The 24,254-nt window shown below is 42.5% G+C and overlaps 1 protein-coding gene across 1 annotated transcript in view; it reads left to right on the top strand.

Moving 5' to 3' along the window:
• The window catches only part of lrrc49 (leucine rich repeat containing 49), a gene marked incomplete at its 5' end in the record, with an annotated part of 107,526 nt that overhangs the window by 52,271 nt on the left and 31,001 nt on the right, over window positions 1-24,254 (top strand). The window contains 3 exons of the mRNA XM_080433789.1: window positions 1,523-1,670; window positions 7,318-7,401; window positions 23,691-23,866. Of these exons, the coding sequence (XP_080289915.1) occupies window positions 1,523-1,670; window positions 7,318-7,401; window positions 23,691-23,866 (408 nt within the window). The remainder of the gene's footprint in view (window positions 1-1,522; window positions 1,671-7,317; window positions 7,402-23,690; window positions 23,867-24,254) is intronic.

Genomic DNA, 24,254 nt, shown 5'->3' on the forward strand with positions numbered 1-24,254 from the left:
TGCTCTGTTGCTTGTGTGCTGCTAGGCTGACAGTCTGCCATGTCAATTTAGCATAGCCATTTGTGGTCAAATGCAAGCCTGGATTAAAGTTTAAATCATCAAAAGGCATAGTTGCGGAAACCTCTTACTTGACTCATACCGCCGATGACTCTGGTGTGTGTGTGTGTGTGTGTGTGTGTGTGTGTGTGTGTGTGTGTGTGTGTGTGTGTGTGTGGGTGGGTGGGTGGGTGGGTGGGTGGGTGGGTGGGTGGGTGGGTGTGGGTGTGTGGGTGTGTGTGTGTGTGTGTGTGTGTGTGTGTGTGTGTGTGTTGGTTGCTTGTAACCTGAGTAACCTACAGCCTACACTGGAGTTTAGTTTACTAATTATTACTCATAAGTTACTTTAAGGGTGGGATTCAGGAACAAGGATTAAGCCCTAAACCAGTGTAAATCAAAGTTTTAATGTTTAATCATGTTGCACAACTTTTTAAGCATGGATTCAATCTAACCCAAGTTTAATTTAAACCTGATTTCGATTTCACTTTAAACAGGGATTAATTTGAATCAGATTGCTCCAAGATTCTAGTCTCACTCTTAAACCATAATCAAAGATGAAAAACTGTCACTTGAGGTGGCTTATCTGGGATGGCAGCATACCTAAGGTGGATAGAACCTCAGAGGAAAATCCTCACAGGATTATAAGAGATAGGCTTAACCACTTTGAGATTGATGAAGAGGGGGGGGGGAGATTATGTTTTCGCCCCAGTCTTCGTATGTTTGTGTTTGTGTCCGTTTTATGAGTCTTAGCTGTGTGCAGCTAATCTCGGACACTGCTTGGACATCGGCGTGAAAATATACATGCACATTCACCAGTAGGCCAAGGAAGACAATCCACGCTAGATTTTTCAACTCAGCCTCATGTTAACGCTATAATAGGCCGAATGTTTTTCTTCTCCCCCTGTATTCCTTGGATCATGACACAACTCTCCATATAGGCCACACCCTATTCAACCAAACCACCATTTCGCATTTTCCTCAAAACACACCTCTAAAACAAATCTTTACACATTATCTATGGAGTTATGTTATGTGACACACATAACCATTTTTTTTAACCACTTAAACCCCAGCCTCCGTATTGTAGCTTTCGCAGAAAATAGCAGATCGACAAGCTCACAACGCGTTGCAACGCGCAATGCGTTGTGAGCTTGTCGATCTGCTATTTTCAGCGAAAGCTTTCCCCACACTAACAGAAAACTGAAAATACACTAGTATAGAGCCCTGAGGCACTCCGGTCAACCATATAGGGTGTAAGTGGTTAAATCATAAGATTGGGTAGTCTGATCTGCCCCAAAGTTGAATCACACATTGAGGGGCCTCTAACAATGCAGAGCCAAGAGCTATTTCACTTCTAGGTGGTGTGTCTTCCTCTGCCTCCTGGGTTATAAATGTGTGTGTTGCTGTGGTTCTCATTTGTGTGTAGTGTTTCTAATTGTGTGTTGTTGTTGTTCTCATGTGTGTGTGTGTGTGTGTGTGTGTGCAGTGTTGACGAGCTAGCCTGCCTCGGAGAGTCCCGTTCCCTTTGTGAGCTGACCCTGGATGGGAACCCTTTAGCCCTGGAGACATGGTACAAGCAGGCCGTCCTGCGCTGTGTGCTTCAACTCAGACAGCTGGACATGAAGCGCATCACGGTAACACGCTGTGTGTGTCTGTGTGTGTGTTGCATGTATGTATATTTACGTTTACCGTATGGATATCATGTATTTCGTTGCTGTCGGGCACCAACCTCTTATCTCCATATTTTAACATTTTGTGTTTTTTCGTAAATGAATGAACTTGATCATTCTACAACGTCACACAGAAGTATCAAAAATAGCAAATCTACCAGCTTGAAACGCGGCGCGAAGCGACGCATTTAACTTTGAGCTTGTAGATCTGCTATTTTTGCTATTTTTGAATTTGAATCCTGAAAAGTAACCGTTTGGGAGGTTTGAGGTTTCCACCCGACAGAGACGTCATTGTGTGTGTGTGTGTGTGTGTGTGTGTGCGTGTGTGTGCGCGCGCGCGCGCGTGTGTGTGTGTGTGCGCAATATGCATACCTTTACTGTATCATGTACTATCTACTGTATGTGTTGCTGCTGTGGTCTGTCCTGTGTACACAAGCCACAGTGGCTGTTTAATCCCAACTTTCAAACTTATTGACGACTTAAACCCTATTATATTTCGTTGACCGGGGTCCTCCAGGGGTCGATTCCTTTTCCCCCTCTCGTTTTCTCCCTCTACATACAATCTCAGAAAACTCACCCAGAACAGGGATACTGGGGTTCAAGTGGTTAAAGTTGACATTTACAATAACTTGACCACATTGCTTAAGCCATTTAGACCGGAAACGCATCTATGTAATTTTAGATGTCTTTGGCTATTCAAAAATAGCAGATATACATGCTCATAGCGCGGCACCGAGTGCCGCGCTATGAGCTTGTAGATCTGCTTTTGCGTTATTTGCGGAGTCCTCTTCAACTAACGTAGTGAGCGTAGGAGTCAGGTCACCCGGCTCACGGGCGCAACCATTTTTCTAACAGCGAATAATTAAAAGTGTTTAAATTGTGGCGATTTACGAACGTAACTCGGTTTCATTTCATCCACGGTCCCTTTCCATTGCAAGAAGGGACATTGAGGGGAAAGTGTGAATGTAGAATTAATAACAAATAGCCTAAAATAAAAACGTAATGTATTGTATGTGCATTTGAGGTGACGGAGAACCTTCTAGATTTCCCCCGGAGTGCAGCTGGCAGGTACGAGAGCTCGGCTCCGGCCAACAAATTAAGCCCTGCTTGACCATTAACCGCTCGATGGTTGCCTGCCAAATTGGCTGTTAGAGCACACAGGCAGGCCATTGAGGCCACAGGCAATACTTTAGAAGCACTTGGCTAAATCTAAATTCAACCATGCCATGATCATGCAAGCATGATGCTATTGTCTTTGCCAGCGAGGCACTTTAGCTCATAGTACCAGCAGGCATTTGAAAGCTGTCATGCACGCGAACGCCCAGGTCTGAGCTTGTACTTCCAAAGAATCTCTATACCTGTTCCACACACCATGCCAGCTCAGAACACACCATTGTCAGGTGAAACTAAATTATTTCATTGACTTTTAGATGAACTGAAAAGGTAGAGCTAGTGGTTTAAAATATGAACATTATAGTTTGAAAAGTTATTTTAAATTCCTGAATACAAATTTAAAGTATTAAGATTTTTTTTAACACAACTCTTCTCTTCTGTGGGTCCCTGGCACAAAAAATATTTTCAGATGGGGGTCCACGGCCAAATATGTATCAATTTGGGGTCCTTGACACGAAAATGTTTGAGAATCACTGATATAAGTTAACCTACTGTAGCTCTGTTCATAGAATTCACACAGTGTCAAAATAGTATATGTCTGTATGGAAACTACCCTGCAGCCAAGTGAAGATCTATATTATTTTCCTCTCTCTCTGCTGTGAAAACTTGCCCCTAACGTGCTCTATCTATGCAGTGGTGGAAAAAGTACTCAAATTCTTTACTTAAGTAAAAGTACCAATACTGCAATATAAAAATACTCTGTTACAAGTAAAAGTCCAGAATAAAAAATTTACTTGAGTAAAAGTACAAAAGTATTGGTATCAAAATGTACGTAAAGTACCAAAAGTAAAAGTACTAAATATTTGAAAATAGCAGATCTACAAGCTCACAACGCGTCGCATCGCGACGCGTTGTGAGCTTGTAGATCGGCTATTTTCAAATAGCCTAGGTATAAAATAGGGCTAAAGTGGTTAATGTATGTTAGTTTATATCTGAAAAGTAACTAAAGTTTTCAAGTAAATGTAGTGGAGTAAAAGTACAATATTTGCCTCTGAGATGTAGTGGAGTAGAAGTAAAAGTATTGGAAATTGGAAATACTCAAGTAAAGTACAAATACCTCCAAAATTGTACTTAAGTACTTAAGTAAATGTACTTAGTTACTTTCCACCACTGTATCTGTGCCACCAGTCATGGCTGAAATCCACCTGTCTGAAGAGTGGCTACAATTTATCTATGACATTTGAGTTTAATACTGCAAATGAACCAGGCTCTGAGGCAGAATTGATAGATGCCAGGAGAGAGTGCACCTCTCTGACTCCCATCTGTGATTTATATCCTGTATCTACCCGAGTTTGGATTCGATCAAAAGCTAAAGGACACATGACATGTTCTTGGCTGCCAATTCTGAGAGCTATTCGGCCTACTGAAAGCCTACACAGCCATGTACAGTATTGTATTTGCAGTGGTGTAAAGTAACTAAGTACATTTACTCAAGTACTGTACTTAAGTACAGTTTTGAGGTATTTTTGGGCAGTGAAACCGCCCCTATATGTGAGGTTTGGATATTTGCACACCAAATCCTGCGCTGTGATTGGCCACAAATGTACCCCCCTAACCCTGCACCGTGATTGGCCAATCACAGTCTATTCAGGACTGTGATTGGCTAGGGAAACATGACACATGTGCATAGCCCTATAAATAGGACCATAACTTAAACAAAAACATAAATGTGTTTTTTTTAAGTTATGGTTTCTTCCATCACTTCTTCCATCACTTCTTCCATCACTTCTTCCATCACTGTGATGACCACTGTGACCACACCGCCCACTTCACACTGGGTGTGATTTTTTTTGGGCGGTGAAACCGCCCCTATAAGTGAGATTTGGAAAAATGTACAAATATCTTGGGCAGTGAAACCGGCCCTAAAAGTTTGTACAATTATCCTGCGCTGTGATTGGCCAATCACAATCTATTCAGGACTGTGATTGGCCAGTGTCACATGACACATGTGCATAGCCCTATGTGATTGGCCAGTGTCACATGACACATGTGCATAGCCCTATATAAGCAACCATAACTTAAAAAAAACCAAATTATTGTTTTTTTTAAGTTATGGTTTTGTCCATCATAAAGTGTGTTTTACAAAAGATAAATGTATTTATCTTTTGTACATGATTGATCGACTCCATTCAGTATTGTGATTAGCTAGCAAGACACATGCTGACACTAAGTGGCTCTTTCAGATCAAAGCATATATATTGGTTGACTCCATTCAGTATTGTGGTTAGCTAGGAAGACACCGCCCACTTCACACAGGGTGTGATTTTTTACTTTACTGGAGTATTTCCAATTTTCAGTACTTTTACTTCTACTCCACTGCATCTCAGAGGCAAATATTGTACTTTTACTCCACTACAATTGAATGAAAATAGCCGATCTACAAGCTCACAATGTGTGACGCAATGTGTGAGCTTGTAGATCTAATATTTTCAAAAGATGTTTATACATTTGAAAACTGAAATGGGACATTCTGCATAATGAGTACTTAATAATAGTACATAATGAGTACTTTTGGTACTTTAAGTACATTTTGATACTAATATTTTTGTACTTAAGTAAAATTTTTATCCCGGACTTTTACTTGTATCAGAGTATTTCCACATTGCAGTATTCATACTTTTACTTAAGTAAAACATGTGAGTTATTTTTCCGCACCACTGTGTATATGCGCTAGGGTTATTGCTTATTTCACCGTACAATTGGATAGAAACAGGAAAGAGAAGTAGAGGACAACATGCAGCACATAAATCTTTCCACGTTATTGTCTTCGTAGTTCTTACTGTACAAACTGAATTTTAGATCTGGGGCGAAGATACTGCGCAAAGACCCACTTGCGAATATTTTCCCTAATGTAAGGGATTAGCTTATCGTTATCACAAAGTATCTCATGTGATATCTACGTATAAAGTTATCCATAACAAATTATCAAAAAATGTCTGCTGTTTAAAGCCTTAATAACTGAACAGTTGACCAGTTGATTAAGAGTGTGCAGCCCTTACATACATTTATGACAATTACTGTACCTGGAAAACAGCCCTCCCTGTAATCAATAACACACTGTATTGATTAGACATCAGACTTGCTTCACACCTTCTTGCCTTGGTGAAATATTACATTTTCACCACACACACACACACACACACACACACACACACGCACACGCAAACGCACGCAAACACGCATCAGCATGGATTTTCAAGAGACCTGGCATTACCAGCAGTACATGACACAGGGTGCTACTGCTACACGGCTCTAGACCCAGGGCTAGGTTCATCTCTATTGATCAGACATCGAGCCATTGTTTCCACTGACTCAGACAAAGAGAGCTTCACATCCTCCAGTGCCTGGCTGGCTGGCTGGCTGGCTGGCTGGCACGGCTTGGATTGTGCCAGCAGCCAGTGTTGCATTCTGGGCGATCATAGCGGCAACGGCTAGACTCGGCTAATCTCTGAAATTGAAAATCAGACAGATTTATCGCCTCTATCTGGGCGGTAAACCTCATACTGTATGTCTAAAACTGTTATACTTTTTTGGATTCAAATTCAAAAGTTGTCAGATCGACAAGCTCGAAACCAGTGGTGTAAGGTAACTAAGTACATTTACTCAAGTACTGTACTGTACAAAGTACAATTTTGAGGTATTTTTTACTTTAGTGGAGTGTTTCCAATTTTCAGTGCTTTTGCTTCTACTCCACTACATCTCAGAGAGAGATATTGTACTTTTACTCCACTACAATTATTTGAAAACTTTAGTTACTAGTTACTTTGTAGATTTAAATTGTTATTACAAAACATACATTAACCACTTCAGCCCTATATACATTTCGGCCATTTGAAAATAGACGATCTACAAGCTCACAATGCGTCGCGATGTGACGCATTGTGAGCTTGTAGATCTGCTATTTTCAAAATATTTTTATTTTGTTAAATGGGACATTCTGCGTAATGAGTACTTTCTACTTTCGGTACTTTAAGTACATTTTGGTGCCAAAACCTTTGTACTTTTACTCAGGTAAATTTTGAATTCCGGACGTTTACATGTAACAGAGTACTTCTACATTGCAGTATTGATACTTTTACTTAAGTAAAAAATGTGAGTAGTTTTTCCACCACTGCTCGAAACGCGTCGCTTGCAGATATGCTACTTTTGATGCGTTAATTTACGAGAAAATAACCCACAAAAGTTAGAATATGGAGATAAGAGGTTTCTGCCACGATAGCGACGATGCACTATATAATCCTGTGATGCAGCAGCTGGCTGCTGTGAGATTCTGTCCTCCTCTCTGCCAGCCTCCAGGGATCCACTCTGATCAACAGCACAACAGACAGTCACCAGAGGACAGGACAGCATCACTGACAACATCATGAGTGGTGTCACACAGTCCCGCTCTTTGCCGTGAATGGAGCGACACTCTGATTGTCCCCGCTGTGTTTCACAGGACGAGGAGCGGCGCGTAGCTGTCGCACAGGCCCGAAAAGAGGAGGAGAAGAAGAAGGAGACCCACAAGCAGAGCATTCACAAGGTATAGTAGTAGAGTCTACCTCACTACATTCATTCACACTGTCAGTGTTTTGCTACTGAGAGTAAATACCATACCGAACTGTGTTGCACGTGATATTACAGCAGAGCGGTGTGAAATGAACACTGTGTATGGACAGGTAAATGAAGTCAGGTCCCTTCGCCAATCACACGATAGCCATGAACCACACCTCTAACCATAGCAACATGTAGTAAAAGATGTCAGCCACTTCTTTCCACCTTATGTTGAGGAGCGATCACAGACTATTGTGTTGCGTTGGAGCGCTCGGCCAAGCCGGATGGCGAATTTCTGACTTTTCTGAACCATTTAAGACCGGGAACGCATCTGTGTAACCAGTTAAACCATGATTTTACAATTTGGCTATTCAAAAAAAAATATATACAGTACAAGCAGATATACAAGCTCATAGCGTGGCACCGAGTGCCGCGCTATGAGCTTGTGATCTTTTTTTGCAAGTCTTTGAATATACATTTTTTCAAGCGAACATTTGTAACTCAAATCTTTGCTTCTGGGGGGTCCCTGGAACACAAATATTTTACAATTGTTCGCATTAAAAATATATATATTCAAAGATTTGCACAAATGTTCACGATTAAAATAAAATAGCATATATACAAGCTCATAGCGCGGCAGTCGATGCTGCGCTATGAGCTTGTATATATCTGCTATTTTTGAATAGCCAAAGATATCTAAAATGACAGATGCGTTTCCGGATTAAATGGGTTAATGATTTATACTCTCGCATTACCGTCTATCTAGACAGAAAAAACATATATTCAACTTCCCACTTTTTTAGTTGACAATAGGTTATGTTTTTATAAGCGTAGTGTAGATGGCATTTATTGTTTAGTTTTGCTAAAAAATAAAAGCCTGGCCCAGCGCGTCGGTGTACCCGGTATAGGAAGTGTTTCATTTCCCAACCAACCAGAGTGCAGTGGGTGTCGCTCGTAATGTTGTGTTGACGGGGCAGATCGGTGAACCAATGGGATCAGGCGCATTCTCTCCGCGCTGATTTTAAACCCGCCCCTCTATACACGAAATCAGGAAGGCTAGTGCAGCCTAGTGCAGTTCTGGTTCACAGTTCACACTGCAGAACTCAACCCAATCAGCTGTTTCCTAAATGTAGTCACTTTGGTTGGAGAATGCACTTGTCACTCTCTTTCAGAATTGAACCGTGTGTAAACGTACTGTAACCGTATTCGAGGAGTGACAACTGTATTCATTTGTAGTGTGAAAATGGTGAGACACTCTGAGTCCTTCACCCTCTTTTGTTCTGCTTCCTGACTGCTTTTGCATTGAAAACATGAAAAAAAATTATTGATTGATTGAATTGATTCATTTAACACGTTGAAAACTGTATGGCAGACAGTACAGTTTAACAAGCTGTGCTAAAAGGATAACACAAAAAGCCCTGGGGCCTTGTTTCCATTGTGGTCCTATGTACTCACATCCTAGCTTTTATCCTGGCAAGTGGGTTGACCTTGTTCTTTTGTGTCTTTCTGCCATGGGCATGTTTTGTTGTCATTTGGATTGTCTCTCTCTGACTTTAGTTGTGCCTTTGCTTGCACACTTGCTCGATTCACCCTTTTCACATTGGCCTGTTATAGCATATGGCCTGTTATCGATTTTTGCAAAACCGATTTTTGGAACAAAATGCCTCAACTCATGAAAGCACCGTCCGATCGCCGATCAGTGCGAAAAGGGTGCCATTTCTTCTTGGGCCTTTCACGGCCTAAGAAGAAATGGCACCCTTTTCTCATTGTCCTATTAGGAGGCCACAATAACCTACCTGACCTGGCGGAGACCTGTGCTCCGAGGAGCACTTTTTCTAGTTAATATTACCAGCTTACATTGTGTGTGCTTTGCCTTCTTTACCTATGCCTTCTCTCTGCCCTGTATCGTAAACATACATATACAGTATAGCAGGATGTTTTTGCTGCTGCCTGTAAGAGGCTTATCAGTGAATAGCAAGCAAGGCAGCTTGACTCACAAGTACCTCCCCCCCCCTCCACCCCACCCCTGAACATGACACTACTGTAGCATATGACAGGGACTTACCCCCCAATCCAACCCTTGGCTGAATGCCAAGCAGGGAGGCATGACACCCCATCCGCACTGCCAGCGATGCGACGAGACGTGAGCGAGCGATGCAATCTCATTAAAATACATGTGTTTCAATGAGAACGTCCTGACCTACCACGAGCGACAACGAACCTTGCAGCGACATCGTCCACCCCTCCTATATTCGCTCGCAAAGTCTCTTTGCCCGTGTCCCGCCCCCAAACACTTTTTATTGGTTTGTTTTGATTGATTGAATACTTTATTAACAGATTTGTAAACAGTACAGAGGGACGATTTTACAATGGTTGTTAAAATGATAACACAAAAAGACTTGTTTTCATTGTGGACCTGGTTGAGAGGAATACATCTATAGTGTGTGTGTGTGTGTGTGTGTGTGTGTGTGTGTGTGTGTGTGTGTGTGTGTGTGTGTGTGTGAGAGTGCGCGTGCGCGCGCGCGCGCGCGCGCTGCGCTGTAGCTTATTCCTTTCCACAATTCCGCTCCTATTATTTATTAATTTAATAGTTAATCTGATTGGTCCAGGCTACGTCGCAACGCCACGGCCGACGTTCCACAACGCTCGCTCGTTGGCAGTGCGGATGGGGTGTCAGGTATCATTTATAGTCTTTGGTATGACTCAGACAGGGATTAAACCTCCGGCCTCCCACTCTCAGGGCGGAATACTAACCACGATGCCACTGGCCTGGTATCAGTGAATAGAGTAGTAACAGTTAATAGGTTGATCTAAGCACAGATCAGTGATTAGAACTGTGGTTCACACACCTCACACGCATTAACTCATTTTGTGATTTCATATCCACTGCACAGTGTTAGCCAGAGATCTGTTGTTATTATTATGATTATGAAACACAAATGTAATTTGGGCTAAGTATTTATCTGGACAAAAACCAGCCTTGGCTTTTGATGCTGCTTTGTCAACATTTTTTGTATCCACGTTTTAGTTTTTTTTTAGTTTTTTTGTAATGTTTGTCAATCCAGCGATCCAGAATGTTTCAGATTAGAAAGCCTACTCTAAAACATTAGGTCACGTTAAAAATATGCTGCGTTTGTTTGTCTATTTTTGCTTGTCATGTCAGCCCTGGTGACAGTGACAGTGGGAGCACTAATGTGGCGTGGGAGTGTGGAGGGGTTCAGAAAGGCTTCTGAAGTGCACTTGTGGGTGCTTAGTGTTCAGTATCAAATTCTCATTGGTATCAGTATGCATGAAACCACCATTAGTTTGTATCAGCATATATCATTAACCCTTTAAGACCGGGAACTCATCTGTATCATTTTAAGATTTCTTTGGCTATTCAAAAATAGCAGATATACAAGCTCATAGCGCAGCACCGAGTGCCGCGCTATGAGCTGGTAGATCTGCTATTTTTTTTTTATCGTGAATTTTTATTACGGGGCCAGGCTGCCAGCATGGCTCCGTTTTGATTTTGGCATTATTCTGTTTCTTCTTCTTCTTCTGCCACTTTTTGCAGTTCTGGCTGAACCGTGCATACGCTTTTTACGAAACTCGGCCATATGATAGATGGTCATGAAAAACTATCAAGAAATAATTCTCACAATCTTTCGTGAAAAGGTGGCGCTATAGCACTCAATTGAAAATGCCAACTTTGAACAGGTACAACTCATGCCCTATTTGACCTACAGCCATGAAACTTCGACTTTTGACCTCTGACCTTTAGATCTCCCACCATTTTGAATTATATGAAAAACAGTTAAAACTCCTCCTGGGATTTTTGAGTAATCTGCACGAAACGTTTTACACATGAACTTTGGACCTATGCCAACAAAACGTTAGGGGCGGATTTTTTCTAAGTGAAAAAATGTAGCTTTTATGAGCCAATGAATATTGCAGTTTTATGACAATTATTCATCTGCCCCTAACACATATATGCAGACTCACATTTCTTTGAAAATTTGCAGTACAGTAGAGGGTCATTCCAAATATCACTGAAACCAATCTTACTCCAATTGGTGAAACGGGGGCGCTATAGCATTTTTTTGAAAATGCTAACTTTAAACAGGCAAAAGTCATGCCTCTTTTGGCCGACAGCCATTAAACCTGCTTACACATGTGCCTTGACTCATGAGGAACACATGTATCACATTGACCAGTAAGCTCCGCCCTTAGATTGTCCGCAATTTTGAGCAGTTTGAAAAACACTTAAACCCAGGATATTTCAGCTATTTGCGTGAAACTGTATCATCCGTGTGATCTCCTTTTTCACAGGTCCTTGTCTGTTGGTCCAATGGCTTCTCGCTTAAGCGTGTGCCGTACAACCTCAAGGTCGCCAGTTCAAGCCTCACTTGATGCAGGCTTCATTACAGTTGCATTGCACACAACATGATTGTGTTTATTACTACATGTGCAATTGTTAAAGATAACCCGAAATGCTTATTTGAGAGTATGTTTTTTCAATGTATGACATACTTCATTCTGAAAATAGACGATCTACAATCTCAAAACTTTTCAGATAGCAACGTGTTTCTGAGCTTGTAGATCGGCTGCTTTCACTGGTTTCGGTTCCAATTTCTCTATTGGTAAATGGTTTGTGAACGAGTGATCTTAGTGTTAGTGAAACAGGGGCTTGGTTCATGACAGAAGGCACAAGTTTATGTTCTTCAACAGACGACTTCAGCCTGGACGAAGCTATAGCACTACAGGTCGTGTCTCAGCCTGTGAGTCCGAAGGTCGAGAGTTCGATTCCTGTCAATGTCAATAGGTTGAGGTGTCCATGAGTGAGGTTCTTAACCTGGGATTGCCATCCTATTGTCACGGTCCGCTCCTCGGGCCGTGGACTTTGATGTTATTATTTAGACCGCCATTGCCCTTATATGGTCGTGGACACTTTAAGCCTGTTCTGTAGGCCTGTCACGGTCCGCTCCTCGGGTCGCACACTCTGACTTTATTATTTAGACCTTCCTGCCCTTATAAGGTCTTGGACTTATTAGGCCTTTGTTCTGTTCTGTATGTAGTCTTGTTATTCTGTTACTCTGTTGTTGTTGTTGCCCTGCTTTTGTTCTGTACCTTATTTTGTAGTATTGTTTCCTGTTGTGCCTAGTTACCGTTACCTGTCTTGTCTCACCTCCCTGTTGATTAGTCATGTTCTCCTCATGTGTCCTCTTAGTCCCTCAGCCTATCCCAGTGTTGATTGTCTGTTGAGTTCACCTGTGTCTTATTATTTCCCTGTCTATTTAAGCCCTGTGTTTGCAACCTGTCCTTGCTTGTTCATTGTATTATGTTGCGTGTTGTTACATCGTGAGTTCAGTCCCTTGTTTGTATATCTACCTTTTGAGTTATTAAACCCCTTAAACCTACCCGTTATGCCTCCGTCTCTCCTGCTCTTGGGTCCTACATTCCGTCCGGACTCAAACCGTGACACCTATGTGTGACCACCTCAGCTGGGTCGAGCTGAAAAGTAGATTTGCCTGTTGGAATCATTTGCTTTGTCTCAATTTCAATCTATTCCGTTTCCATGTCTTATTGTGCTATTATTGCTCATTGCTTTTTTGTCTGTCTGTCTGTCTGTCTGTCTGTGGGTGGGTCATTCCACTTTTCAATTGCATCACACAAAACATGACTGCATCAAATAATGCATGTGCAATTTTTAAAGATAACATGAAATGCTTATTTGAGAGTATGTTTTTACAATGTGTGACATACTTCATTGTGAAAATAGCCGATCTACAATCACACAACTTTTCAACCCTTTGTGAGCTTGTAGATAGGCTACTTTCACTAGTTCGAGGAGACAAAAAATCTTTATTGCTAAATGGTTTGTGAACCAGTGATCTAGAGTAGTTAGCAAAACAGAGGCTTGGTTCATCAGGGACGGAAAGACTTATACATATCAACAGACACTACCAGGGCTCTCATATCTCTAGCTCATTGAGAAAAAAGGCAACCTATGAGTCCGGAGGTGACCGGTTCGATCCCCGTCCCCGACGATGTGTTGAGGTGATCATGATTTGGCATTCTTAGGCTTACGTGTAGTATCTCTTGAGGTTAGGGGTAGGCATACTTTTACTGAGGTAAGGGTTAGTGAGGGTTTAAAATGCTCATGTTAATTGCATGGTCTTCTTTCTCTCAAGTTCAGTCTTCTAGTATGTTTCTATGGCTTATCGTGCATATTACTTATCATTGCTTCTTTCTTTCTTCTCCCTGCAATTACTGGCCCCGTATTATCGCTGCTTGCAGCTATATTTGTTTTTGTTATTGAGCTTGTAGATATGCTATTTTTGAAAAATCGTGAAAATATATTGTTCCCCTGGAACAATATATTTTGAGATGGTGTTCTGTGGCCAAATACATATAATTTTGGGGGTCCTTGACATGAAAAAGTTTGAGAACCACTGATATTATAGAAACATAAATGTTTTTCATAAAAAAATGACACACAGGTGCGTTCCCGGTATTCAGTGCACTTTTGGATGCTAACCTACAAAGTAATTATTTGATCTTATCTGTGTCATGAGTGATGACTCCATTTGATCTTATCAGACTGTTATTACCCTGTTATTAAGGGTATTGTTTTTGTCCGGCTTGTTTGTCTGTCTGCCTGTCAATTCGATGTGAAAATGGCTATACATGGAATGACATGGCAATGATTCCTCCCTAGAGTTGGGTTAGGGCAGGTCAGGTCCGCGACCCCTAGAGTCCTATAGGGGGTCCTCAGAGATACTGCAGGGGGCCCACACAAATGTTTGTGGGAAGGGGATTTAATTTTGTTATTTTTACATTAACCACTTGAACCCCTCGCATCTCTATTCTGGTGCGAACATTAGCCCGAAAATAGCCGATCTACAAGCTCACAACGTTGTGAGCTTGTAGATCGGCTATTTTCGGTGAAGAGGTTTGGTGCACATGGAAAAGTTGGAGCACCACTGATATACAGTAGCAACATACGTTTTTTCAAAAAACTGTAGAATATATATTCGAAGATTTGCAAAAATTGTCATGATAAAAAAAGAAAATGGCAGATCTACAAGCTCATGAGCTTGTAGATCTGCTATTTTTGTATAGCCAAAGAAATCTAAAGTGACACAGATTCCTGGATTGGATGGGTTAAAGTGCATGGAGAGAGAGAGGCTCAGTCCATAATACAGTGCCTGTGTCCCCTATGACTTATTATACATTGATATGTATCAAGTATCAGTGTCTAAAAAGAACTACTTCTAGTAATAATGTGTTTGTATGTGTATAACTCCTCCTGCACTTTTTCTGTGCCGTAGATCAAGGGTTCCCAAACTTTTCAGGCCCACGGCCCCCCTCAAAATAATCACATTTGAACTGGGGACCCCCCCCCCCCACCACCACTCTGACAAGCACTTGCAATAGTAGGACTCGAGGGATTACATTTAGTTTGACTCGATTCCACAGATAGATATTGTGAAAATAGCCGATCTACAAGCTCACAATGCCTCGCAATGCGAGGCATTGTGAGCTTGTAAATCGGCTATTTTCACAATGTTTGCCTCTTTCTTACGTGATATTTGACAATTTGGCCAATTTGGTATTAAAATACTCTTAGAAGTCCTTAAATTGTCACTTAAGAAATACGCGGATACCCTGTATGTATACACTTATACTGGTTTATTTACTGTTGAGCGAGAAAACAATGTTGCACATTAAGCTATATAATCATCTGGGGGACAAAATAATTTGGGGTTCCCAAACTGGGGGTCCCGACCCCCAGTTTGGGAACCACTGGCCTAGATCAGTTGATGAGCCATGTCGGCTCTGTTGTTGTCGTCGAATCCACTCAAATGAATCAGCAGGGATAAATCAACGCTCACATAATAAGCGCTGGGAATTTAGCTGTGCACTGTGGCGCTCCCATCTTGGACACAGATGGTTCATCTGTTGTGCATTAAGTGTCACAGAGGCGCTGATCAGTAGGAGCATTCGAGTCAAGCGATGTGGTGAAAAAAAACCCACAAAGTATGAGGAGTACTTAGTACGTTACAGATACATTTTCACACTTTCAGAGTTTAAATTAATGGTAGGGTAAGTGATTTTTCTTTGGTTAAACTAAGTGTTAAATAGCTGTATATTGTGATACTACTCATTGCTATAGAGTGTTTGTTCAGTAACTCTCCATGTGTCTCCAGCTCTTTATTAAACAGAAAAGTTTAATAAAAAATCCTGACCTGAAAAACAAAATCAGGTCAGGATACCAATTTTAACCAATCAGGATAGAGAACTCAGACCGGTTACAGATTAAACAAGTGAAATTGGAAGTGATGACGCAAAGAAATGAGCAGGCAAAATTGGAACTAGAACGCTATAAAACATGAAGCTGATAAATGGGTACTCTCTCCTGATTGGCTGAAATGTTGTCACCTACCTGAAAATGTATTTTCTGTCTATTAAAGAGCTGGAGAGACATGGAGACTCCTGTTACTGAACAAACACTCTATAGCAATGATTACTATCAGAATATTGTGATTTAACCTTTTAACAAAAACTTTTTTGTTTTAATCAAAAAATATCACTTAACCTACCTTTAACTCTCTGAATTTTTGCTATAGTTTATTTTATTTAGTGAATGCAAAGTCTTTGAGCCAAGCAGTTGCCTCCTGATCTGCAGTATGGAGGGGCGACAAATCCTCCTTTTAGTCTTTGGAGAGGGCAAGCTTCAATTATGTTTGCTCCTCTCCACAGGCACAGAGTGGGCTTGGGGGGGCTACTGCCCCATTGGTGAAGGATGGCAAAGCAGGGGCCATCGGTTAAGGGTTGACCACTGTCTCCTCGGGAGGTTGGCGCCAGGGACCTGTTGGGTGGGTGTTTGTTTAGGACAATCCTTGGGACTCCCATTGCTTTTCAAATACTTTAGGACTGAAGTCCCGAGCTGAGCGTGCTCTACTGACAGTAGTTAAAGGAAAGGAAATAGTCTACTTGCCAGCCCATAGAGCCCCATTGTGAACCCGGACGTTGAGTACACCAAGGTTTTATGTTAGAAATGTTGAGTATGGGTCCCCAGCATGTGGAAACTGCCGGATGCTAACTTGCATATGTTATTTTCAGAATTTCAGTAATTAGCTTTTATTAGCATAATCACCTACAGTATATGGACAATATTTCAGCAATTGTCCCGGGCCTTAGGGATATTTTCGCGCTAATCAGTCTTAAATGCACCAAATTTGGCCCAGATGTAGCCCAGGGCATGCTCTAATGATTTAGCTAGGGCGCCCGAGTGGGCGACCTTTGGGGTCGCCATAGCGGTGGTGATTATTATTATTAGGTGATTATGCTAATAAAAGCTAATTACGCTAATTCTGAAAATTGCTCAACATATGCAAGTTAGCATCCGGCAGTTTCCACATGCTGGGGACTACATCATACTCAACATTTCTAACATAAAACCTTGGTGTACTCAACATGTCCGGGTTCACATTCTGGCAAGCGGACTAAAAGACGGGTGCAGACTCACATCAAACAGTCTTAAGAAACAGTCCGCGCTCACAAAATAAAAAGTCTCTGCGTTTTTATAAAAAAAAATACCGCAGTGGCCGTCTGACACTCCCATTACTTTCCCCCAAACTGATTGGATGGTGAAGTCAGCTGGTGGGTCTTCTAGATGCATAAGTCGAGCTGTGTGCGGCTTTGAAGATATCGGTGTGAATGTGGATGTAGTCTTTGACCTTTTTGAAGCATCCTTTGAGTTAAAGGGATATTTCACTTTCAAATAAAATAAACATTAAAAATAAATATTAAAAAAAATGAAAAAAGTTATGGCAAAATCACGGCCCCCTCACACATTAGTAGGACACTCTACTGCGTGAGGGGGCCGTGATTTTTCCATTACTTTTTTCATTTATTTTTAATATATTTTTTAAATGTTTATTTTATTTGAAAGTGAAATCGGCCGCACACTGGGAGTGCCAATATTTTATTCTGGACGCAGAGTAATAAAAACCGTACCCTGAAGAAGGCAGTTAGCTGCAGAAACATTGGTTTTCATTACTCTGCGTCCAGAATAAAATATTGTCACTTTGGCTACCAGACTACCACTTTATTGTCTCATGAAGACTATCATTTGGAACCTTTCTGCCGTGGGTGGGCACCGCTACAAAGACTTTGGTGTGAGTAGCACTGTGCTGGGCGGGGTGTCACATGGTACAGTAGGCAGGCATGCAATGCTCATTTGGTATATTCTTGCACTCTATTTCAATGACGTGACGCGCACATCGCTTAACACCTACACTGCAAGTCACACAATGGACAATTGATATGCATCTAGGCTTATTGTCTCCGCCAGGCCGAAAGGCATGGCGAGAGAGTATGTTTTACCCCCTGTCCGTCCGTCCGTCCGTCCGTCCGTCCGTGTGTCCGTCCGTCCGTCCGTCCGTCCGGCGTCCGTGTGTCCTGTCCTGTCCGTGTGTTACCAGCTAATCTCCGGCACCGTTGGCCCGCTCGCTGCGAAACTTTGCACACCCACTCCCTGGATGCCAATTCAGAACCTGTCATAGCGCCACCAGGAGGCCGATTTGTGCAAAACCCACTTTTTCCCATTACTCCTACAGCTTTTAACCTAACGTCATGCAAATCGGTACACAGCATCTCTCTATAGTCATGTGATCAACCCGGATCTGTCCGATTTCCCATATTCCATCGTCATTGGCTAAGGTTGGCTTCCAAAGTCTGCAGGATTGGTCCGTTTTGAACAAACTGCCTCAAATCATGAACACAGCTTGCCATTTCCATAAAATTGCACACGCACATTCCCTCTAGGCCAAGGAAGAAATGCCACTTGACATTTTGCAAATCAGCCTCATGGTGGCGCTATAACAGGCCAATTTGCATTTTTAACTATAACTGCACCGATCTGCGTGAAACTTTGCACGCACACTACCTAGAGGCCAAGGAAAAACATCTGCACTGCATATTTCACATCTACTTTTTACAGCGCCACCAGGAGGCCGACTTATGTAAAATACATTTTTGGCTATTATTCCTTCAGATTCTGTCCAAAAATCTTTTTTTTTTGGAACAAAATGCCTCAAATCATGAATGCAGTGTCCGATTGCTGTGAAAGGCCTAAGAATAAATGGCACCCTTTTCACACTGGCCTTTTATAGCGCCACCAGGAGGCCACAATAACCTACAGTACCTGACCTGGCGGAGACTTGTGCTCCGAGGAGCACTTTTTCTAGTTCCTATGTTAATTCGCTAGGTGTGAGTCGGGAGCCTTTGAAAACTTAGTTGAGGTGCGAATTTAAAGTAGTTTTAAATCTATGCGTGTGCCTGCGTGTGCTCCTGGTCGAATAGGTTCCGGCACGGCGTGCAAGACCGTCCAGTGAGCATTGCACCCCTGACAGTAGGCCTATGTATGAGACGACACTTGGGGCGGGGCGGGGCGGGGCGAGGCGGGGAAGTGGCTCAGGGGTAGAGTGGCCGGTATGGGAAGCGTGAGGTTCCCAGTTCGATCCCGGGCTCCCCCAGAGTTAGTGTCGGAGCAAGACACTGAACCCCTAATTGCTCCCGATGAGCAGGTTGGTGCCTTGCATGGTTTCCTCCGCCATCGGTGTGTGAATGTGTGTGTGAATGGGTGAATGTAATGCACAATCTATGTATAGCGCTTTGGATAAAAGCGCTATATAAATGCACCAAGCACCAAGCATGACATGGACCAAACAGGGGCACAATATTCAGTATGAAAGGCCCCCCCCCCCCCCCCCCCGCCATTTTGAACCAGCGAGCTTGCAGAGTAAAATTTGTTCCTGGACTTCACCTTAGCCGCTGTGTATTGACCTCTCACCTCTGTGGCTGGGCTTTCTCTAGGGCAGTGGTTCCACAGACCTTTTCAGTTGAGACCTGAAAGACCCAAACTTAACAAAACACGCATTATGAATTAACCGCTTAAGCACCATTTATTAATAGCAAAAATTGCCTGTAGATCTGCTACCGATTTTTCTTTTTTCACCAGTTTTTAAAAATATGTTTGAAATAATAATGTAATGTTAGTAGTAGAGTTTGCCCCCCCCCCACCACCACCACCACCACATTCTGTGCCACTGATTTGGCCAGCTTGTATTGAAAGGTGGGGCGGGGGGGAGGGGAAAGGGGGATGCTCAGCGGGTGTTATAGAATGTTTGATCAAACTGCTGAAAGGCTTCTTCTTCTGGCATGTGACTGATCCTGCAAAGTAAACAGGCACACGTGTGTGTGTGTGTGTGTGTGTGTGTGTGTGTGTGTGTGTGTGTGTGTGTGTGTGTGTGTGTGTGTGTGTGTGTGCGTGTGCGCGTGTGTGTGTGTGTGTGTGTGTGTGTACTATGTCCCATCTGTGTGCCTCATGTACATCTGTTGCCCGTGTGTGTTTGTGTGCATTAATGTGTTTCGTCTATGAGTGTGTATGTTGGGTGTGTCTGTCTGTGTGTGTTGATGTATGTTTGAGATTGCGTGTGTTTTGTCGTGTGTGTGTGTTTGTGTGTAAGAATGAATATATTTGTGTGTGTGTGTGCTCATTTACTTGTGTTTACAGTATGTATGCATTAATGTGTGCGTGAATATTTGTGTTATATGTGAGAGTGCATGGATGTGAGAATACGTGTGTGTGCGTGTGTGTGTGTGTGTGTGTCTGTCTGTCTGTCTGTCTGTCTGTCTGTCTGTCTGTCTGTCTGTCTGTCTGTCTGTCTGTCTGTCTGTCTGTCTGTCTGTCTGTCTGTCTGTCTGTCAACTACAGCAACTACACTTTAGAAACGAGCCCAAAAAAACAAAGCAACCCCCACAAACTACCTAAAGCAACTTTACAGAAAAACAAGCCCAAAGTGGCTTATAATCAGCAGACATGGCAACACTGCGTACATGCAGTATGCATACATGCATGCATGCATACATACATGAATTCCTTTTGTCTGTGCTCTGCTGCGGCTGTGGCTACTTTTGGCTGAGAAGCTGGAGGAGAAGGGGCTCTGCTGCTGCTAGGAGCCCATTGTCTGTTTGCAATCTGACTCTGCTAATCCCTGGAGAGAAAATGATACGTCGGAACGTCACAGCCAAGGTTCATGTCATGCCCTTCTGTCTTGAGGAAGAAGAAGAACTGAAAAATCTCTCCTCCTGCCTCTCGATCTCTTTGTAGCCTCTTTACTGTACCCAGTGGTGTAAAGTAACTAAGTACTTTTACTCAAGTACTGTACTTAAGTACAGTTTTTAGGTATTTTTGGTACTTTACTGGAGTATTTCCAATTTTCCGTACTTTTACTTCTACTCCACTACATCTCAGAGGCAAATATTGTACTTTTGCTCCACTACAGTTATTTGAAAACGTTATTTACTAGTTACTTTCTAGATTTTGATTACTATTACAAAACATACATTAACCACTTCAGCCCTACAGTATATACATTTCGGCCATTTGAAAATAGCCGATCTACAAGCTCACAATGTGTCGCATCGTGACGCATTGTGAGCTTGTAGATCTGCTATTTTCAAAAGATTTGTATACATTTGAAAACTTGTGAAATGGGACATTCTGCATAATGAGTACTTTCTACTTTTGGTACATATGATTGATACTAATACTTTTGTAGCTTAGAATTCCGGACTTTTACTTGTAAAAAGAGTTTTTCTACATTGCAGTACTGATACCTTTACTATGAGTAAAACATTTTTGTACTTTTTCCACCACTGCTTTTGACCTGCCAGCGTTTTTATTTTTTGTACGTTGTCATGACACTTGTACTCTGTGGGTGGTAATCTAGGAATTGTAGCTGACACCATTTGTGTTTGCACTCATTTTACGGTACATTGCTTGCATATCGTCGCTGTGGGTGGCAGAAACCACGTATCTCCATATTTCAACTTTTGATACGTTTTTTTTTCTCCACAGATGAATGCCCTACTTCATCATTGCACAAAAAGGAGTGGAAATAGCCGATCTACAAGTTCCCAACGTGTGAACTTGTAGATTGGCTATTTATTAGTTTTTTGAAAATATCGTGAAATTGTGTGCAAATCTTTGAATATGTATCGTTTTTTAAAGCACACATTTTTCATTCAAATCTTTGCATCTTGGGGGTCCCTTGAACAAAACATTTTCAGATGGGGGTCCGCGGCCAAATGTATATCAATTTAGGGGTCCTTGGTATGAAAAAGGTTGAAAACCACTGAAGTAGGGTGCTCGTTTACGAAAAGACACAAAAGTTAGAATATGGAGATAAGAGGTTTTTGCCCGGACAGCAATGATACGCAAGAGCACAGCGCGTAGACGTGGAGGTGGATGGATCCTGGGTTTACCCCAGCGAGTGGGAGTGGCACATTCCATACCTGAGTGTATCGAAACTAAACACTGGCAAGGGGGGGGGGGGGGAGAGAGAGAGAGAAAAAAAAGAGAAAGCAGCAGCTTTCTTTTCTGCTGCAGGGTGTGGATGGCACTGTTACTACAGTACTACTGCTGCTGCAGCCTGAGCCTGATAACACCCACTGCAGTAGATCACACACACACACACACACACACACACACACACACACACACACACACACACACACACACACACACACAAATAAGACGCTCAGGATGCGGACCCCCAAATTGATGTATTTGGCCTCGGACCCCCATCTGAAAATATTTGGTGCCAGGGACCCCAGAGAAGAAGATTTGGGGCTAAAATTGCAAAATTATTCAAAATGTTTGATAGAAGTATTTTCAAAAACAAGCTTTTAACACGACGTGAACTGACGCGCTGTGAGCTTGTAGATTTGCTATTTTTTTGATAGCCAACATATAAATGGATATAGTGGTCAAAATGATTGTGATCTAGATATTAACACATTTTACTGTCCCTGGGGGTCCGCGGACCCCACTTTGCGAACTACTGCAGTAGATCACACACAAATAAGACGCTCAGGATGCAAAGCTCTGTATTTCGTGGCTTTGTACAGTAGGTTGTACTGTAGGTATACTAGTACTAGTAATTCACCTCTTCAACATCAATCCACTTTTAACCACATGGACCCTACCCTAGCGATCCCTATTCTGGGTTAATGGAGAGAATAGCAGATTTACAAGCTCACAACAAGTTGCATTGCATTGCTGAACAATGACTAGTTTTATGACATCACTTTCTATACTGTAACTGTTATCTTTGCTGAACCTGATGTCCTGATGCAGAAAATGAGGCGTAGCATGCAAGGCTAGTTCAGGCAGATACACTTGAGAGGTTTCACACATACGCATTATTTACTATGTGGATGTATAGGGATGTGTTATTATTATACACTCTACAACAGTGTTGAGCCAAGACCCATGCGTGTCAATCAGCTGACTAATCTGGCTGGGTTATTTAACCCATTAAGACCGGGAACGCATCTGTGTGTCATTTTTTGATTTCTTTGGCTATTCAAAAATAGCAGATCTACAAGCTCATAGTGAGCTTGTAGATCTGCTATTTTTTTTATTTTTTTTTGCAAATCTTTGTATATATATGTATTTTTAAAGTGAACATTTTTAACTCAAATCTTTGCTTCTGGGAATTCTACAAATGTCTAAATCCTAACAGTTTTTTGAAAAAAGTTATGTTGCAGTGGTTCTCAAACTTTTTCATGTCAAGGACCCCCAAAATGACATGTATGTGGCTGCGGACCCCCATGTCAAAATATGTGTGTTGTTGTGATTACTTTGTCCTCATAGAGTCCTGCACATAACTCCACTCAGCAGCACAGTGTCCTGCCTTCCACTGCAGCACCCAAGTCTCAGGACCCCTCAGGGACCAGCAAGGCAGGTGCCATGTGTCTCTGTGTGTGTGACCCCAGGAGAGGCTCACCCTGTGTGCTCTCTGCTCCTCAGTGTGTGAACCTGACACCGCGCTGTGTCCTCTTGTTTATAAAGTCTACATACATATGTGTGTATATGCACGCGTGTGCACATGTCTGTGTACAGTATGTATGCTTGAATGTACACATACACATGAACCTGTGTGTTTATGGTGTGCATAACCTCACACTTGCCATAGTGTGTGTGTGTGTGTGTGTGTGTGTGTGTGTGCGCGTGCATGGGGTTTATGCAGTGGTTTTCAAAGTTGGGGTCCGGGGACCCCCAGGCATCCTTGTGTGTTGTAGTGCTCCTGTGCATGTGTGTGTGTGTGTGCGTGTGCGTGTGCGTGCGCTATAGGCCCCTTTAAATGTCTGTGTGTGTGTGTGTGTGTGTGTGTGTGTGTGTGTGTGTGTGTGTGTGTGTGTGTGTGTGTGTCTCCCCAGGAGAAGAGACGGCTGGCCATCCGTAATGCGGCCCAGCAGTGGGAGGGGGTCCGGCCCGGCTCGGACCCTCCTCCACAGAACGGCACCAAGGAGGAGGCCAGCCCGGAGAGCAGCCCCGCCCACAGCCCTGCACAGACCAATGGCCTCGCACAGGAGCCCTCTCCAGATGAGCCCAGGTACAGCATGGCCCAAAGCAAGACCCGCCACTCTCCGGCAGTGGTGGAAAGTAACTAAATGCGACGCATTGTGAGCTTGTAGATCTGCCATTTTCAAAAGATTTGTATACATTTGAAAACTGGAAATGGGACATTCTGCATAATGAGTACTTTTACTTTTGGTACATTACGTTTTTTTGAATTCCGGCCTTATACTAACAGAGTATTTCTACATTGCAGTATTGATACTTTTACTTACAGTAAGTAAAACATTTGAGTACTTTTTCCACCACTGATCTCCGGTTTACTTCCTGTATCTGTGTGAAGTAGGTACTGTAGGTCGGAGACCCATTTGTATGCCATTTGTGTACCATTTCGCCCCTAGTGACGTTTTCAATCTAACATTGTT

Source organism: Gymnoscopelus braueri, assembly GCF_963280865.1.
Source record: "Gymnoscopelus braueri genome assembly, chromosome: 1".
Lineage (NCBI taxonomy): Eukaryota > Metazoa > Chordata > Actinopteri > Myctophiformes > Myctophidae > Gymnoscopelus > Gymnoscopelus braueri.